At 40.5% G+C, this 17816-nt stretch overlaps 1 protein-coding gene across 2 annotated transcripts in view; it reads left to right on the top strand.

The window, feature by feature from the left end:
- kremen1 (kringle containing transmembrane protein 1) overlaps positions 1 to 17816 on the top strand; it is a 70630-nt gene that overhangs the window by 28364 nt on the left and 24450 nt on the right. For both annotated transcript variants that reach the window (XM_087849350.1, XM_087849349.1), the window contains exon 3: positions 4508 to 4599. In XM_087849350.1, the coding sequence (XP_087705476.1) occupies positions 4508 to 4599 (92 nt within the window). The remainder of the gene's footprint in view (positions 1 to 4507; positions 4600 to 17816) is intronic.

Here is a 17816-nt window from a genome sequence, read left to right as displayed (position 1 = left end):
CATGAAGTCAGGTGCAAATTTGAGGTCAGACAAACTGCAGCCAAGTTGTCCACTGGTGGTATTACTTTATTGTGATCCCAAGGTGCTGCTTTGTTAAATTGAGGAAGTTAATAGAAGTGTCCCACGAGAAGATGTACAGTGTTGCAGTAAAGCATCTCCCATCAACATTATAGTAATATCAGAAGCATAGAAGAACAAACATCCTGTACTAAAATGTTCTCCTTATTTGAGCAGGTTTTTGTGTTCGGTTTACAGATGGTTTGGTTTCTTTCGTCTTCGTTTTGAGATGTTAAGAGATTCCTGCCTCCATTCAGCGATGCACACCGCTGCTGGATATGTTTGGGGAACAATAATGAGCTCCTGATTGTATAGTATTATATTATAATGCACATTTTATCATTTTATCTGTGTCTCCAAGACGTAATTTGTTCTGTTCAGACTACTTTGGTGTGTGGTCCCATGTCCGGGTTAAATAATCTTTAAATAAGTGTATTAATATTGTGATACTTTGTTTTTTTAAACCATACTCTATATTTTTTTTGCTGCCCTTTGCATTGCAGATCACAGCACGTTGTCATTCTTGAAGCAATTAACTTCTGCCTTATACAGACTGATATTGACTGACTGATCTTTGCTGATGCCGGTGTTCATCTTTTGCATTTGAGCGAATACAAATAGTAGATTGGTCAATCTGAGTTATTTTGAAAAATCACTTTTGGAGCTAGGTGGTTTTAAAGTTTTTTCTTCAACTTGGTTTGTGGTGTACAAAAAAGTTAACAGTGTGTTAATCAGCAGCAGTGTCCTGTTTCCTCGGGCCTCACTGTCAACAGCTTTCATTTGGGTATGTTTTGTGCTGAAGAAATTGTTTAGACAAAAACTGATCTGCTGATTACCCAAAGCAGTGAGGACTGTTTATCTCAAAGCATACACCAGTCAGCCACAACATTAAAACCAATGACAGATGAAGTGAATAACACTGATCATGTGGTCGCAATGCAAATTATCTGCTGGGAAACCTCAAGTCCAGGCAGTCATGTGGATGATACTTTCACACGTACCCCACCCCCTCTCGCTACGCACTGGGACAATGCTCCAGAATGGCTCGAGGAACATGGCTCGGCCTCCAGAATCCCCGGATCACACTCCGATTGAGCATCCGCAGGATGTGCCATAACAAGCCAGAGCCACAGAGGCCCCACCCTGCAACCCACAGCACCCAAAAGATCGCGTGCCAACATCCTGTTGCCAGACACCCAAAGGCGATCTTGTGTCCATGATCCAATCAGACCAAGCTGTTTTTGTGGGCTCACATCACCTACGCATTATAGGCAGGAGGTTTCAATGTTGTGGCTGATCAGTATATAGTTTCTGTTGCTGCTGTGAGTGCTGTGAAATCATTTCATTTCCCTTAAACATATCCTGGTGGAGGCTCAAATCTCAGAAACTGATATTTTCCAGGCACGTTTAAACCAAGATTATTGACATATAAGGTATCAATAAAAGTAAGGTAAAAAAGTTTGAGGCTGGTTTACCAGCAAGACAGGACACGGGAAGATCACAACTTCACATTTAGCACAAGTAGACCATGAGAGAGCAACAATAGACAGTAGACTATACATATCAGCCTACAACTGACAAGCCCTCTTCTTCAATACGTGCATTCATGGAGCACAGCAGCGGGCAGCAGTTTGCATGCTAAATCATCCAAGTCAATTAAAGAGTCTTCTCTCAGGCAGTAAATTGCCAGACTCTGATCTGCTGTTGACCTCAAATCCCTATCCAGACAAGCCTCTCGCCACCACTTTGCAATCAGCATTTCTCCACTCTCCAATTCGGCAAAAATGATGAATGTGACTCTTTCAAGTTTTTTTTTTCCATATCTTCAGTTGTTTAAACAAAAGTCACTGTAGAATCTCGAGTTTATCTCATGAAAAAATGTTAGGACGTTTCATTTCCAGATTTCTGGAATTTGAAAACATAGTCGTAGTTACGTGCAGTTTCCGTGCCAGGCATCATACATTTTGGGATTAACGTAAAGGAAACCTTTTGAACAGCAGCCAGCTAACAACAGCTGTTTTTTCTCAATCTTCGACTGTAAGCCCCTCTTTCCTTCAAATGCGCAGCTTTGGAGCCTTTGAGGCAAAATGCAGTGTGGCTATAATTGGCTCAGTACCAAAGTGTGTGGCTCACTCTGAGCAAAATGAGTCAATCAGCGTAATTGTGCCAATTAAATGTCCAAACATCTTCTGTGATCTACCTCTGGGTATGGGAGTGTTTCAACAAGCTCATCTACTCAGAGCCAAGCAGGCAATCTGTGACGCACACAGAGGTGAATGCAACCTCAAACACACACACACAGACAGACACACTTTATGCAGTATATATATATATACGTAAAATGGATTTCCGCATTAAGGTTTCCGCCGATCTGCCCTATGCTACCTCAGCTGTCTGCTTTCCACCTTCCATTTTGACCCTCACACACACTCTGTATGTGTGCGAGCTGGCAGCTCGAGGCAGGATTGATTATATTTCCCAACTTTTTGGGCTTGCCTGTTCATTTAGCCCCGTGGATGATGTTCTCATGCTTTTACTGAAAGGGTGTGTGCAGGTGTGTGTGTGGGGGTTAGAAAAAGGATAAAATGCTATCGGAGCTCCAGGGTTTTGGTGAAAACTCAGAGAGGGGGAGCACACTACATCATGTACTGTTCAAAGATGTCAGTAGGTCAGATTTGGGTTGGGTGGTCTGCTGGATGGATGTTTTTTTAATGCTAATGGCTGTAATTCATGCCTGACTTTTGGAGGGATGATTAAGAAAGTGCACTAAATTACATAAGTGGCAGCACTATCTTAGGTTTGTTCTTGGAGTCTTATTTCAAATAGGACTATTATGTGTTGACAGGCGCAGAAAGGAAAGAAGAGGAAGAAGAAATGGAGAAAGGGTATATGTATCAGTGGTTTTATGCTTGGACCCAGTTTTTTTGCTCTTTTCTACCATTTTAACAGTAGCCTCGGGGTAAACAAACAGGTGTCTGCCTCCAATTTGGGTGGAGCGACAGACAGATCTGCACTCATGATATCAAGTCCAAATTTACTGGCAACCAAGGCTGGTTTCCTGTGAACATTACAGGAAACATTTTAGGTTGAGAGAGATGATCGTGACTAGATGAGCCTTTTCTGTAAGACTCCCATGGCTAACAGGATGCAATAAAGAAAGCCATGTTTGCTAGGAATTCAGAGTAAAAGCTTTAAGGAGCTTAAACTTCAGTTCAACTCCTTCTTTGTCAATACCTCATTCTCAGTGTGAAAAGAGAGGAGGAAACTCAGGATAGTGTGTTAGATAGCAGAATAAAAGACGTGGAAACGCCCTTCACAACTGTGCGCACAAAAGGTGAAACGGGATAGTGCAGCGCTGCAGGGCTTTGTCAAGATGCTACAATGAGGTGTGTCAAAAGAGATGAAGAAAAGGTTTTTGGCAATTACCGTCAGCACTAAAAAATAGCGATGTCATCTTAGAAGGCTTCTTTAGTCAGCAGAGAGTGTATTTTTCCAGTTTGGAATAATCTTGAAATGGAGCTTAAAGAGATGAAGCAGACCAAGTTGCGCTTCCGCTGCACACTTGCTGCTTTGACTTTATTTATCGACAAATTAGAAGTTACTGTAAAGGTCATGATTTACAAAGCTGGATGATTACCCTGGAGATATGAAGCCTGCACAAGGCTTTTAGATATATTCAATCCCACTTCTCATCGCTTTTGTAAGTGAAACTGAAAAGGAAAAGCACTGAGGGGCCCATCAGTTTATTCTCATGGGTTTAAAGGGCCTTGATGAGGATCAAAAGAGGCCATAGTCTCAGACAAAAGCTTGGCCCCATCAGCCGTCCTTTTTTTTTAGGTCTCTGTCTGGCCCAGAACAAAGAGGCTTTCCCCCCAACCTCTAACTAGACCATTTGGACTGGCTCTTGACTGGCATGCAGGGTCGAGCCTCCAGAGTACAGGGGAAGGGGTGAAACCAACAAGCACCAAAGGGTGCTACTAAGGATGACTGACACAGCTGAGATAATCTCCTTCTGAAACATAGTTGAGTATTCAGTCGATAGCCAGTCTTTTTGATCTGATATCCCACTATCATTTCTTCTTCCCATGCTTTTCCCTAACCTTTTTTTTCAGCTCTCCTCAATCTTTACTCTGAGAGAGAGCAATTTGATGCATTCACCCATCGATCTATTTTTTAATAATAGATATCTCAGTACGTGCAAAATTTCCTTATTTCCACTTTAAACAAAAAATGTGCACAACAACAAACGCCTGGCAAAGAGCAGGGCAAACACCAACCAGTTTTTAAATGAAGCGGGTTGTTAAACAGGGAAACATTGCAAATTATGTGCTGCTATACTGTCAGATTATAATTTTATAATCACAAGAGGAGCTTCAACTATTCTCCCCACTATTTGTTTCTTGTTTAAAATGATCCAATGCAGACAAATGATTGTTATAATTTTCTGCAGGAATCCTGATGGGGATGTTCAGCCATGGTGCTACATTGCAGATCATGAGGACGGGATCTACTGGAGATACTGTGACATCCCTACATGCCAGAGTAAGAGACTGCCACTTCTTTATCTCGCTCTCTGTCTTCATCCCTTCCATGCCCTCAGGGGCAAACTTGGGCATACGGTCCAACCACTTTCATTGCTATGCTCATCTTCTCGCCTGCTATGAATAGCTTTTATGGACTGCGGTGGCTTGTACACAGCTATTATCATCTAAAAAATGTCTCTAATTGCCTTCCGTCACTCCTCCTCCTGCCATGCCTGGGCCTGTCTTCAAGCTGTCACTGCCTACTTGTGTGTGTGTGCATTTTTGTATATATCTATCTTCATAAGTTTCCCCCTTTGGCTTTGCAGCTTGTTTTGACATGCTTCTTTGATGCGAGCGACTATGTGCATCTACCAGTTTGTGGATGCTTTTGTGTGTTTTGTTCACATGTGGGTGTGAGAGTTTCCCTGTCCAGTAATTCCGGGATTAATATGTGTGATGGACTGTTTACACAGGGAGATTTAGTGCTTCTGTGTGTCTTCTCTACTAGTTTGGCACATACCTAGAAAGAGCTGGCTGTCTTTAATCCCGGTGCTTTTGTTCCCTCCACCTTTTTAATCGCTCCTGTTGAAAACAGACTCTGATGGATCAGCCTAACACTGTTTTTGATGCCAAATATCTGAATACCCGCAGAAGAGATTCAGATCTAGTGATTTATGGCAAGTAACTGGTGCACATGCTGATGTTATTAAATGCAAACAATGTGTTGTTATAAAAGTGCCAATAAAGTTGGGAAACAAATATTCTTTTAATAACTAAATGAATCTGATAAGTGAGCACAAAAGGAGAGATAAAGGCAAAAAATTTTACCAAGCAGAGCTTGACTGATTTGTTTAACTTACATAAATATTCCATTTTCCTCTTCAGTCATGAATAACATTCCATTTAATCTAATCAAACTCTACTTTATCACTGCGTGCCTGAGATTCCTTCTCTAGCTTTATTTATTTTCTATTATTATTTTTCCAAATCCTTATCTATCTATTGCACTTCTCCTGTGGCTGCCTGAGACCTTTTCATTCCTTAATATTTAATGTGTGTAGTGTTTAGTTATATCTGCAGTGCTTACCACTGTCACCTCATAGCATTAAGGGTCTAACCCAGTGGTTCTTAACCTTGTTGGAGGTACCGAACCCCACCAGTTTCATATGCACATTCACTGAACCCCTCTTTAGTGAAAAATAAAATGTGATTTTTTTCAAATTCAAGACATAGATATGTTTTTTATTGGTGCACAAAATGAGCCGTGCATGTCAGGGTGGAGGCTCTGCCGAACCCCTGAGACCTATTCACCGAACCCCTAGGGTTCGATCGAACCCAGGTTAAGAACCACTGGTCTAACCTGTTGTGCATCCGTGGTCTTTCTGTGTGGAGTTTCCACGATCTCCTTTTGCCACCACGGGCTTTCTCTGAGGTTCTCTATAGTGTGGTTCTCTTTTTTAAATCATCAGCCCCATGTTTGACCCTATCTCATGATTAAAACCAGCTGAGCTCTGGTGTTTCCATGTCCCTCAAAAACATAAGCAGGTATAGCCGATAGATGGATGGGTTAGTGGGTTTTCACTTTGATGCTCTAGTCCGGAAATCCTAATTAATAAAGACTAAAGACCACAAAAAAGAGGTAAAAAAGAAGAAGAAAATGCAGCCTGTCTTGGAACTTGAGGTAAAACAGTAGAAATAGTGCAGGTGCAAAACTGCAAAGCTTGCAGTAGGTACTACTAGGCACTACTAGGCCTCAAGAACCTCCCAGCCCCTCTAGCTATCCCACCATTATCCTGTCTGAGTAGCATGCCTGACTAAAGCCTGCTGTTTGAAAGGCCCGGAACCCATTAACCCATCTAATAATGCCTGTTGGCTGCACGGCCTGTGTGTATAGTCATAGTTATCCTCGGTATATTATGCATATAGGAGCTTGTCTGTATCCCATTAGAGTTTTGACTGACCTATTTCAGACAACTGTCCATTTAGCACAGTGTGTTTTTCCTCCCAAACCACAAAGGTTTGTAAGAGCAGTGTGTACATTGAGAGCTTGTCACTGTCTTTTGTAAAATTAGGCCAGCTTTTATTCTGTATGGATTTACCTTGTGCTGGTTGAGCCTTGTTTTTGTTTGGGATCCTAGTACTGCGTATGTAACCCATCCTTGTGACATGTGGCCAATTTTCAGCTGCTCAGAGCTTTGCCCATATCAAGTGCTGCCTTACATGATCGCTCCCTTTTTTGTCTGGCTGTTGAAAGTTAGATAGAGCAATGAAACATAAGAAAAGGAGATGGGGTGTGCTGCGAGCCAGGCATTCAGTGTCATGAAAACATGCTTGTTTGGTGGAGACGGTTTCTCCCTGCAGGGGTACGAGGCAGCTTTCAGACACGAATGCTCTGTCTCATCTATTGTACAACCACAATCGCCACGTGGTGCCTCACCTTCTGGCGCTGCGTGTTCTCAATCTTCTGCGTTTGAAAGCTTCGGCTGCCAAGTGAGAGAATGCCGATGTTCTTTCGGTGTCAGTGTTCTCAGTCTGCGGCTGGCTACAATAGCCTCAAAAACACTGTGGTGCGCCAGAGGAAGGGCAACAGTGGTCTGTGTTTTCATTTTGTCTCACTTTTGTTTTGTCTGTGCCTTCGTTTTGTCTGCTTTTTTTGCTTACGTTTGATGTCGCGTGGTTGGTAGTGGGTCGCCACTCGCTGAGCCACCTGCCGCAGCCTTGCTAGTGGTTTGTCTGTGATGCAGCTGGGTTTCCTGTCATCTAGGGTCATGCCACCCCTGTTGAGGGTGACACACCCTGATGGAGCATCCACAGGCAGGCAGGTCACACGAGGCCAGGAACACATCGTCTGACAGTGTGGATTACAGCGTAGGTCAGTGCATTTGTTGATCTTAGTAATCCCTCATGACAGCGTCATGTGGTGGAATTGTCTAAACATTTCAAAAAGGCACGCTGTCAGTGCACGTCTGTACACAATGACAGCTGCGCAGCAAGTTATGTCCTAAAGGTAGAGCCGCTCCTCGTTGCCAGATCGGTAAATGCTCGCTGTCGTTATATATTGAAGTCCAGATGACATGCTGATACATTTTAACCAGGCTTTTAGTGTAACGAGAGGACTATGTTTTAGCAATGAGCTGTAGAAAGCAACAAGTCCACTCAAGTCCTCCAACTAAGTGATCGTATCTGTCGTGTCTTCCTAAACCCATACAAGTATTCCTGAAACAACATACACAACGTGATAACGTGCACGTCAGAAGGCCTCAACACACCCATTTTTTGACCCAGAGACTAAGGTTAAAGCTTGCCTGTGATGGGTTTGGGTTGATGTGCACACTTGTGATAATGTTAAACTCAACGTAAAAAGCTCCATTCTACGGGGCGCCAAGTTAAAGGTGACGCCACTCATTTTTTACATGCAATTTTTCACGCGTTCCACAGAGGCCATACTGTAGATCATAATAACAGCTTGTGAAGTCATTTTCTGAGAAAGGATATATAAAGGATGGACATGGCCACACTGATGTCACAAGTAAAGTAGTAAATTCCCGTTGTAACACCTCAAGCTGAGCATTTTGATCATGGCTGTCTTGGTATCTTGACCATGGGGTGAATGTGTCAGAGCAACCATCCTGCCTGCTCATGTTTTAGTGACTCGACAATGACAAGACGAGTCTGCCCTAAATAATAATATCAGTAGAGAAGTTCCTTATGCATTTTAAGGAACTTCAAAACTGGTTTTACATTTCAGACTTAAAAGCTACATCCATCCTTTATATACAGTCTGTTGGGAAGAAGGAATTTTCTAATGAGGTGGAAGGAAAACCTGCGACCAAACCAGCAGGTTTATTAAATTTAAAACAAAGCCAACTGCTAAATCCATTAATTCAAAGTGAGACAGTAAGAGGTAAAAGAAAAATGAGTTTGTGGTTACTTGCATTGACAGCAGATTCATCAAACATTAGCTCAGTTTGAAAATATGCTTTACTCGCTTGTTAAAACAGGCAGTCATATTAGTGATTGATAAGATGACAAAAAAACCACGAAAAAAAAATCTGTTTAAAATTATAGACCTAACTTTTTTACAAAGGATTCTGTTGCTGTACGTCTCTGTTGTGATGTTCTGAAACGCTTGTTTACATGACCACTGACAGTGTGATGGTTCCTTCCCTAAAGCATTCCATACTGCAGAGACATTTTCTTTTGGTGTGGCTCCTTGAAGCTGACACGCATTTGCTTGATGCTACGCGCTGACTGAATTTGACTGACAGAGTGAAACTGTCAGGGTGAAGTCCTCAAGCGTTTGCCAAGATAAAGTCGCTTTGATGTGCACATTGGAAGCTCATCTTTCAACAGCATATAACCAAGAAAAACTTGTTATGCCACTGTGTTCCTGTAGTGTGGCGATGTGGAGCATTTGAGTTTTCCCCTTGGTTTCCTTCACTAGAATAGTTTGAAAATACATTTTTCCATGACCAATCCTAGGAATAATAAGAGTTGATAAGCCCCCGCTAAGATCGCCCATGTTGCCGATTTATTTCAAGTTATATAGACTATGTGAGTGTGGTGTACAGTCTCTGTTTGTTTTAGACATTGTTGCTGTGGCTGACGATACCTGCTGGGTGGTGTTAGGATGAGAGTCATTATCTTTATGCCAATATTTCCTTAAGCTCTGTGATACTTTGATCATTTTGTTACAGAGCTGTCAATGTGTTTGCACCTCACTTACAGTAAGTTATTCTTTTATCTGTTTAAACAATTGAGGGAATGTCTGACTAACGCTGCCGGTCAACATGCAACAATAGTCTCAGTACGAGCAGGACTACACTCATCTGGCAAGGCTAACCAGTCACACCTTAAAAAGCATTAAAACAAAGCAGTAGTGTGTTTGGTTCAGGTTTTATTGCTGAACGTTGAGGTAAATATGAAGTGTTGAGATAAGTGCCTTCATTTACGGTGATTTATGATGACGCTAAATGCCACTTTGAAGTTGCGGATCACCTTAGTAAACCCTGACGTACTCTTGAGTGAATGCGATCAGGTGTGCTTGTCCTCGTCGTTCTTCTTCAGTGTTTTGTGAGGAAAGTGAACAGTCTGCATGTCAAAGGTTTATAATGTCTGACACAAGTGTTTCTTGGACTTAACTTACTTTTGAAGTTGCTATAAATGTCCATCGTCCCTGCTTAAATACAAGCTGTAAACTTTAATGAAACCCTTTCCTTGTAGCGTAGATTATTTTTGTACCCATTATATAGAAAGATGCAGTACCACATCCTTCCACCCAGTTAATGATTTGGATTCAGTTAGTGACAAAAAGTAGAACCACTGGGTTTGTAAGGTTGTGATTAATAAAAAAAATCTAAAGGGCATCAACCAGATTTTTTGACAGTTTATATAAATCTACTAAATACAGGATAGTTCAGGGTTCACAGGTGTTTTTGATTTTACATATTTATAATCTAACTATTTTTATATGCAGCTCTAATATATATATATATATATAAATATATATATATATATATATATATATATATATATATATATATAAATATATATATATATATATATATAAATATATATATATATATATATATATATATATATTAGAGCTATTTTTATATTTTGTAACTTTTTAATGTATTGTATTATTTAAATCTGTTTATCAGTTACTGTTCTTACTGCTTTGGAGCAACTAAAACCACATAATTTTCTCAGGGATTAATAAAGTATTCCAATTCAGATTGTGATGGTTTTTAAAAAGGTTTTACAGTGAGGATGTCAGGGCTCTGTGTGCAGGCGGATGGAGAAGAGGATCCAAATGCGAGACTCTGAGACTGAATTGAAACTGAGAACCTTAGCTTTATTGCTGGTGATAAACGAAAACATGAACTGAACAATGACACTGAGAACTGACCACACAGGCATAATTCTGAGGGTACGACGCGACACTAAGCACAGGAAAACACAGGGCTAATATACACAGGGTGGTAATCAGGGAATGGGCAACAGGAGGGAGACACAGCTGGGAGAAATTGGACTAACGAGACAGGGGGAGCAAAGCTGCACACACTAACATAAGACATAGACTTTCACAATAAAACAGGAAATAAGACACAAGGAGGCAGACTAAGAAACACAGACTTAACACGGGCAGAACTAAAAATAAACCAGAATAAGCTGGAACATAGACCATCATCATAATCATCATCATCATCATCACAAGCACTAAGAGAATAAGAAAACAAACACACCAAAGTAACTTGAAACGCAGATTCATCATAAAACCCAACAAAGCACCAGAGAAACATAAAGAACAATCCATCATTCAAAAATAAACCAAAACATAACTCAAAATACTGGATCAAACTGACCCAGAACCGTGACAGAGGATCCTTTTTCATCATTCCCTGATGTCATTACTGTCCACTTTTTAGGAATAAAATGTTCTGTAAATGAGGCTCTGCTTGGTTTATGAACACAATTGTATAAAGACCTTCAGATTTTTGTATAAAATTGACTTTAACCTTGTGTAACTTTAAATCTGTGGGTTTTTATACGAATCTACCGTGAATAGGTAAAAAGTCAAAGTAGCAGATATTGTAATAAAATGTCTGTACAATATAAAATGTGTTTTAAATTAAGGATTCATTTTTGAATTTTTCATTTCACCCAATAATGTCCAGCAATGCCTAACACTTAAACTGTGTTTTGCTTTTACTGTCTTGCATCTGTTTTCTTCATGTATTACAAACTAACAGCAGGTCAAGTAGAGTTGTAGGCGAGACTCATCTAGAGGTGTCTAATGCAGGCTTGTCTCTATGTTTTTATTTTCATGTCAGAGTTAGTCCTGATGTGACACCATCCAGCGCTGAATGATTATACATGGGCGGTGTTCCTTAAGTTTAAGCTCTGGGAAAAAGGGAACGGGTTGGAGAAAGTTTTTATTTAGTATGTTATGATTGACAGGAAAGCTCAAGTAAATGGTTGAATGAGTGTCTGAGACGAGGACAAGTGCGAAACAAAATAAGCAAGAGGTCAAGACAAGTTGGACATGTGGTTTGGAAGCCCGGACCGAAGCACCACAGCCCTGCCTCGTGGCTGCTGTGGTTGCCTAAACCAGGGATGCCTTCAGGTTTTGCTACTGCAGTATTTTTCTCACTCTGTAATTGTTTTTAGAGGCCGAATATTTCCCTTAGGTGGTCTTGCACCAGCTTTCACCACAGCCAGCTTTTCGGCCATAATACTGACACAGGTTCGGGCAACATTGCATGCGTGTGTGTGCACGTGTGTGTGCACGTGCGTGTCGCTGCACTGTTACCAGTGCAAAACCCAGTGAGATATTTAGAGTCTCAGAGAGAACATTTAATGAAGTGAGCTAATTTAGGCCTTTCCTTATTTCTTTAATAAGCTCCTGTATGTAAAAAATTATAAGTACTGAAGTTGAGGTAAGGTCAGTCATGCTGTACTTATGAGTTTTCTCTGGAGATTCCCCCCCCCCCACACAAACACATTTTATAATGGAAAACTGAAAATATGAGTCATTCTGTGTTGTTAAAAGACAAAGAATGAACATAACAGATGATCCGAGAGAGCCTTATAATGTGGTTTCCCTTAAAATCATTACATTCACAAAAAGGCTTCTATTAAGGATGAAATAGTGTAAGTGCGTGCATGTGTTTGTGTCTGTGCGCAACCAAGTGCAACTAATGCCTGAATTCAGATTTTTGACTTAAGTACCCAGAGAGTATAAATTAAAAAAATATTACCTGCCAAGATTATTGTCTCCCAGCCAAACTAATTGCACATTTTTCACAGAAATATGCCAAACTCCTTCTTTTTAATGCAGTTTTTTGTATAGCATCTCGCAGGTGCTCCGTGACTAGAATTAGATGTTTACTGCTTTGCAATAATGGGAATAAAACTTTGTGCCATATATTAGGTCAACTATTCACAAACTGGAAGAAGTGAAGTGACTTTTTAAAAGTTTTTAGTACTAAGCTTCACTTCTTTATGGGGTTGACATGCCCCTTTCACTTTCATTAGGCCTGTCCTTACCTGAAGAAGTGAGCGGAGGAGTTTTGAAATCACTACTATTAGCTTATTGTGACCTCTGACCTCCTTAGAGCTCACCTCCACCCGCACCTGCCCTCAAGGAGAATACCTGTATGAAGTGTTATGAGGAAACTTTTAAATGCAATCTAGAAAGTAAAGACAAAAACAAACCAGAGGACAATCAGGTAAATATGGTCTCTCAGACGCCGTTTCTGGCTCCTTCCCTTTCTCAACATGTCTGGGGTTAAATCAGTCAGGACCATTAGGGAATTAGATGTATTGATCACGAGGTGAGCTGGCTGTGTAGAATGTTTGCTAATGAGTAGATGGCCATTGTTTAGTATTTCTCCTGGGAACGAGGAGGAGATGAATAGCAGGACAGCTACTTTAGGGCTCACGAATGAGGGCTCGCTGCCAAATGTAGATCAGCTCTGCACAGTTATAATATATTTAATTTTATTTAGTGTCCATTGTATGGCAAATGGCATTCGATCGCCTAGTGTTTTTACCTGTTTTGTGTGTGTAGGTGTGTGTGTTTTGCAGGTTTGCCCATTTTCTGCTAAATTTGATCAAAATGCTTCATCATAGTCGGTCTAAGTTTTAATATTGGAAAGTAGTGACAGTGACAAAATGAGTCTGCAGTGTGTGCAGACAGTGTGTCTCACTTAAATGGGTGTTTTTAAAAGAGTTATTCTGGGAATATACTAAAAGAGTACATTTAAACATAATCTATCAAGTACTCTGTACAGTTTTTACTTTATTACTCAAACTATAGCATATGCAAGTGTCCCGCACCCTTTGGTAGTACAACACACCCATCCCATATTTCATTTTCAAGGCAATTGGTTTTTATGCTTTTTTTTAAAGGTAAGGTTAACTGACTAGAACTCACATTACGGCAGTTCTGTGAGTCTGTATAAAGACGCCCTGTAAGCCAAGTAAAAGTAATCTCTACTAATCTTCTTGTTGTGCAATATTTGGTTTGGCAAATGCAAATATTTGCCAATTCTCTCTAAAGCCAATGGGCCTGATCTAAATGAAGTGCGGATAAAGTTATTGCAATTCATCTCAAGCGGAGTGGGGTGGTGGGGGGCAGTGCACTTTTGCACCAAATGTCATGGCAGTACATGCATTAGTTGCTGAGATATTGCACTTGAAATTACAAATAATAACCTAATTAGTAGAAGTGGGAATCACCATACATCCCACGATACGATATTATCACAATACTTAACGTATGATACGATATTATTGCAATTTTTTAAAATATTTTGCGATATTCAGATTCTGTACATAAAGGTAAACTTTATCAATATTCATTTTATCTAATATCAAAGTCTCACACTCAGTCTTTCTCTCATTTCAGTTTTATTGTTGACAAACTGAACGGTTTGTATTACAGTCTAGTCCAACTTAACTGAATGCAACCATCTGGTACAATTATAGCTATTCTGAACTATGCAATTTATAAAAACTATGCAGCCCCTTCAGCAACTGAAGAATTTGAAAGTAAATTAAAACAAAATATAATTTTACATTTAATAAAAAAGTTTTAAACTTAATTAAAATAAAACATGTCTTAAATTAAAATAAGTAAACTGTCATGTTTATTGCTGTCATAAAAAAAAAGTTAAACACATTTGGACAGTGAAGGAATGTCAGGATTCTTGCTCAGAAAAAGGAGCTGATCAACATGCTCTGAAGTCAGAGCACAAAAACCTTTTTTGTAACAAAATATCGATTTCTGCTGTCCCTGTATCGATACATTATTAGCAAACAAAATATCACGATACTACACAGTATCGATTTTTTCCCCCACCCCTACTAATTAGTAGAGTTTCTTCGGCGGCTCGATATATTTGGCTGTTTTTGTCTATTCGTGATCAACTTTCCTCTAATTGTAGTTCGGGCCTTCTCAACCGATCAAGGAAAAATGCAAACATTTTTGGCTGAATTCCATGAAGCACAATGAATTAAATGTATTTATGGTCCATGATAATATGTGTTATTGGTAACCACCTGATGAGTGCAGGCATGCAGACCACATTCTCCTGCGGCACATTTATGCCTCCCAGAGGATTCATTTCAGTTTTTCTTTCATCATTGTTCTGTGTTGCCCTCAAACGAAAATATCAGCTGCGTGGACAAAACGGAGTATTTAATTATCTAATGGACAAATATCCCATGAATTTTATGGATCACATTTAAACTCCCTCTTTAATAAGGCTCTTTGATTAATGACTGCATGTTTTTTTCTCTTGCTTCATCCTCAGGAAAAAAAAAAAAAGTTGTGCGTTTAAAGGGACCATTACTGCTGCTTGTAGCTGCTAGTCTTCTATTACCTACTCTCATAAGGTTTCAAAGGATGTCTGGAAAAATGATTTTTCCATCTATCTTCCCATTGTTGTGTTTTAGTGTCCTCTGCGGTTACACAGCTTCAGCAAAACTGTTGCTGATGCCAACTGGACCAAATAAAGGATGCAAGAATGATGCACTTATTGTTTTTGCCCGATGCTGATAGAAATACTGCCAATGAGTAAAAGTGTCACAAGTCTGAAGTTCTGCTCGTGTGTCGTTTTTATTGAAATTGCAAGATGATAAATAAAGGTGCTTATTTAACATCTGAGGTGGTCACAGAGCGTCTGCTTCTCTCTTCATCTCCCAGCTGCTCTGATATCAAGTCTCATAAAACTCCTCGGGACACAGGCTGTTTGGTTTTGTGAGGGGAGGCAGTGATGTGGTATGGTGATCGTTTTTCATCTCTTCCCTGCATTGTTCTTCTCGGACTCTGAGAGCACTAATTATTCACTTAGGGCTTTGGCTCCTGCTTGTTCCCTCTAATTAGATGGTTAGTCAGTATCCCAGGCCCCTGGGATGAGACATTGATCTCCTCCGTCACAATCACATTGTGACACAGTCACCACTACACTACAGAAATGTTTAAATGGGATAAGAAACAGACATCATATACAGTAAACAAGCGCATCTCTGTCGCTCTTTCACACGCACACACACACACACACACGCACACGCGCAAAGTAACGTGCTTTGAATGTCCAACTTGCAAAGTCACTCTGCTGGATACAAATGCTTCTCTCATTCTGTCCAATAATAAGTCCTTTATTGTATAACTGTAAACTGTTCCCATTTACGGGCTGGAGAATTTATGATCTCCATAGAAAAACAAAGCATAAACGCAGCAGAAACACATAATGGCAACACCCACCTCCTTACAAACAATACTGAGTTTCCAGAAATGATTCTCCTGGGGGAGTTTGTGGCGTATTTCTCGATTTCTCTTGTGTTCTCGTGGGCTGTGGTGCAGTCGACAAGACTAATCAAAGGCTTGATGAAATGCAGCAGCTGTATTTGTTTATGTATTGAGCATACTGTACTACAAAAGGGGTAATAAATGGGGCCGAGACACAATGAAAAGGGAGACAGAGCGAGGAATGAAGGCAGAGAGACAGAACGGGATGGAAAGGAGAAAAAAACAGCACATAAACACCAACTGTGATAAGTGTTGTTTTCTTGCTTTGTTGCAGTTAGCATTCCTCAGAAGGCAGTGCATGTTTCAAGCGGTGTGTGTGTGCGCCTCCGATTTGAATGGTTAACCTGCTGGTGGTGGATTAATGGGCTGTCGGGAGAGTTTCCAAGGCGTCGACATACCTGTGTTTTAAATTACTTCAATTGAGCCTATTAGCACTTGAGGAATGTGCCTTTAAAATCCTGCTTCTGCTTTGTGACCACACATCTATAACGTCTCTAATCTGAACGCACTAATTCGCTTTTTGTTATGGTGTGATTGGATGGTAATGAAGCATTGGTGATGCTTAAAGAATCATTTTAAGGTTTATATTTTTTTGAATAAACGTGTTTTACGCGCTGTAAGCGGCGATACTTTTCAGCGATTTTCTCTTATCTAGAGTGTCATCGAAACTAAATCTCTCGAGATGTCAGATTTGATGTGAATATAATAAATTAAGCTGTCAAGGAAACAGGTGTCTATAAAAAATCTTGAGGGCAATGATTCAGGCGGCACGGTGGTTAGCACTGCTGCCGCACAGCAAGAAGGTCCTGAGTTCAATTCCACCATCAGGCCGGGGTCTTTCTGTGTGGAGTTTGCATGTTCTCCCCGTGTTTGTGTGGGTTCCCTCCGGGTACTCCGGCTTCCTCCCACCGTCCAAAGACATGCAGCTTGTGGGGATAAGTTAATTGGATAACATTCACCACTAGGTGTGAATGTGAGTGCGAATGGTTGTCTGTGCCTGTGTGTTGGCCCTGTGACAGACTGGCGACCTGTCCAGGGTGTGACAGCTGGGATAGGCTCCAGCGCCCCCCGCAACCCTGAAAAGGATAAGCGGATGGATGGATTCATAAAAGGAAAAATCGATGAATCTTTCTGTGCTCACAAAACATTCAGAAGAGAAGGAAATGCTATATGTTTTGCACGTGACATCATGTGCACATCGCTCAAGAGCTGTCCGCCATATTGGACGTGACAACTGGTAGTGATCAAGTCCAATAAGTCATGTATTGTTTACACAGAAATGATCACTGGCTGTTGGGTGTTGCAATCATCAAGGACACAAAAGATTTTTTTTATCACTTTCCTGCTGATTTGGAAGATTGGAAGGTGAAAAAGACAATTTCTTCGATAAATAATTGGGTCAGTTATAAGTTATTTGAATTTTAAAGTTTAACAGTATCTGTTTCAAAGAATATTTGACCATTTGACACTCTTACTTTTTATATATTTCTATTTCTAGTTTTTTTCTTACTCATCTTCTTCATCTGCCTCCTTCACCGCTACGCTCCTCCTCGTCTCCATCTCATCCTCTTCCTCCTCACCTGAACTGAAGTTGGGGTTCTAACATAAGAAATCACAAAAGGAACGTGTTTATTTATTCGTGATGTTGTCGCATTTAGTTATTGTCGTTAAGTAAGCTAAGAATAGAATCTGTCACCCCTCCCAGGGTATGGGCCGCCAAAGATAGATCTCCAGAGTTTTAAGATTCTAGCATCCCAAAACTCTCAATCACAAATGAGCTACATACACTTGTCAACAGCGTAATGCACAGTAACACATCAATATCAAAATGCAATAAAAATCAGGTAAATACCTGAGCAGTGACCAGTGGCCGTGGTCCCCTTGGTCCAGTGACTGAGGTTTGTTACCCACCGTGT

The sequence above is a fragment of the Neolamprologus brichardi genome, chromosome 12 (assembly GCF_056152115.1).
Source record: "Neolamprologus brichardi isolate AB-2024 chromosome 12, ASM5615211v1, whole genome shotgun sequence".
In the NCBI taxonomy this organism is placed as follows: Eukaryota; Metazoa; Chordata; class Actinopteri; order Cichliformes; family Cichlidae; genus Neolamprologus; species Neolamprologus brichardi.
Note: the sequence above shows the minus strand (reverse complement) of the source record. Positions and strands in the feature narration are given on the sequence as shown.